Raw genomic sequence first — 2546 nt, 5'->3', positions numbered from 1 at the left:
GGATATGAAGGCCTTCAAGAACGACAAGCGCCTGGCGTTTAATTTTTGGAGCACAATGAGCATCACCATCGCTTAGCTTTCCTGGCGCTGAAGCAGGGCCGCCACTCGATGCTGGTTTATATCCTGCGAGCCCGACACCTGGCGTCCTGTATCGTAACCAATCCAAATGATACGGTGACGCAAGTCCATGTGTTCCCCCACGAGAATGAACGCTGGGCATCAGTGTTTCTTCTTGACGCGGAAGCCCCCGTTGAGGCGTTCGCGGCATCGCGTTGCGTGAGGACTTCAGCGTTGTGGTTTCGCGCATGGGTTTTTCTCCTCCTGCACCTGCTCCTCAAGAATATGAGCCCATGGAGGTTGACGTGATCGAGCACGCCACCTATCCTCGGCGTGTTCCGGGTTACGGCTTCCGGAGACCTGTCACGTCGAAAAAGCAGGTTTGTTTCCGCTGTCTTAAGCCTGGTCACCGCGCGGCTGTTTGCCGCGCGTCCACACCTGTCCTCGCTGCCGCTACGTCTGACGCTTCTGTCAACGTCACTGATCAACCAGAAAACGATGGCAACCAGGAGTCGCGGAGCATCCTACTGGGTGGAGACGGAGAAACGTGCCTTCAGTGGCGACACGTTCGCCTAGCCCCGCTGCGCACTATGCACAGCTGAATGCCACCACGTCCAGCAATGATCCGTGGTTGATCGTGCCTAGTTGTTACCTCGCGCTTTGTTGGACTCAGGCGCGACGAGCAATTCTGTCCACGCCGACAGTTAATCGGTTCTCCCGTCGCGGTTGCGTGTCCTCGAGTCTCCAGGGCAGTGATCGTCAAGTATGCGGACAATAAGCCCCGCACGCACCGACAACGTTCAGTGGTGCTACCCTACCGGTTCAAAGCTTTCACGAGCAGTGATGAATTCTAAGTTATAGACTTGAGCGCTTCATTTGACTGCGTTTTGGATGCTGTGGCTTGCGCGGCATCGACCCGACATTGATTGGATAAACCGCACGATTCAGCCACGTGACATTGATGTCAATGTGGTTCTTGCCGTTCTTTACAGGCCGACGAGTACGTGACAGCATGTTGCTGTCGTAAGCCCGACTCCACGCCTTTTTATACCCCCGAAGTTTGCGATGGCCAATCGAACCTGGTGTATAACTCAGCGACCTGTTCTCCCTCAGTAGAATAGTAGTTTCTAAGTCAAGAATCCAATCCGCAGCAGTGGCCGAGGGTATCCTATGGTCAAGCAGCGGCTCCCATGCGCGTGCGATCTTCTACAACCGCACACAAGCAGAGGCTTTCCGTTCGTCACCAGCGAGCAGTGGCTCCCGTGCGAGTACAAAACGCGAACGTCGCGCCAAAGCAGAGGCATTCGGTGCGCGTGATTACAGCGCAAACCTCATCAAGGCAGAGGCTCATGATGCGACACGAGCAAGCGGTGGCTCCCGTGTCAGTCCCCGTTGCGGACATTACGTCGACGCAGAGGCTTCCGACGACCTATGCGGAAGCAATGGCTTCCGTACGACCGGTCGTGCATCCATTTTCATGTTCCTGTATTGCGACGTCTCCGTGGGCAACGTGCGCGTGTTCGTTTTCCCTTGTTGACGCCATCTCTTCCGCCGTCATCTCCACTTGAGACCATCAATGTAATTAATATGACTGGTGTTGGTCCAAGCAGCCATTTGCTACAGATCACGATCCCACCTCGCGACGCGTCTGGCATCACGCAGCTTTGCGAACTCTTTTGGGATAAGTTACTCCGTGGTCTGAAGAGAGGAGATATCGAACAACTTCGTCTAATTTTTCAGGACTCAGCCTCAACAACCATGAGCGCCCCGACGGGATGGAACCTAAGTCCGCACGCGAAGAGCGCTTGACGGCGCAATCCTGGGAAGAACTCGCTGCGTTGAAGAATTTCTGCTCTCGCGCTTGGGCGCTTGTTTGCTGATGCCTTTCCTGACAAAATTCCCTGCGGTTCTTCCTGCTGATAAAGGCGTGTGAAACGATGTCGATCTCGTGCCCACCATAAGTAGTGCGTCGCGCGACAGTGGCCGCTCCCATATGACCACGTTTAACGCCTTCTTTGAAGGGCGTCGCACCGCAGGTCATGTGCGCGAGACCACGACTCCCCCTTCAGTCCCACTTTATGTGTGAACAAGGCGACGGGTGGATGGCACATCGTTCATGCTTTTAATAAACTGAAAGATGCGACTATTCCGGCGCAGACACTGATACTTCGAAAGGACATGGTTTTGGACACCATGTCAGACAGCACGAAATTCTCGTCTTTGGATTTGACCGATGGATCTTAGCACATTTTAATGCGACCTGAAGATGTTCCGCAAACCGCCGTCAGCACGCTTCTCATGCCACAGGGGTTCAAGAACGCCTCTGCTTTTTTTATCGCATGATTTTCTACGTGCTCCGCCCATTTCGCAACTTTGCGCAAAATTACTTTGATGATAACTTCGTGCACAGTCGCGCATCCAATGCCGCGACAGATTTGGACGTGCATCTAGGTCACCTCCGCAAAATTTCTAAGGCGATGCGTGGAAAT

General features: G+C 54.0%; 1 protein-coding gene across 1 annotated transcript; it reads left to right on the top strand.

The window, feature by feature from the left end:
• Positions 1-1406: 1406 nt before the first annotated feature.
• On the top strand, positions 1407-1625 carry CCR75_009435 (uncharacterized protein; the record flags this gene model as incomplete). The annotated part of the gene is made up of 1 exon (XM_067967474.1): positions 1407-1625. One exon carries the CDS (start codon positions 1407-1409, stop codon positions 1623-1625), a length of 219 nt encoding a protein of 72 aa, XP_067822455.1.
• Between the last annotated feature and the right edge of the window lie 921 nt (positions 1626-2546).

Source organism: Bremia lactucae, linkage group LG7 (assembly GCF_004359215.1).
Source record: "Bremia lactucae strain SF5 linkage group LG7, whole genome shotgun sequence".
NCBI lineage: Eukaryota > Oomycota > Peronosporomycetes > Peronosporales > Peronosporaceae > Bremia > Bremia lactucae.
Note: the sequence above shows the minus strand (reverse complement) of the source record. Positions and strands in the feature narration are given on the sequence as shown.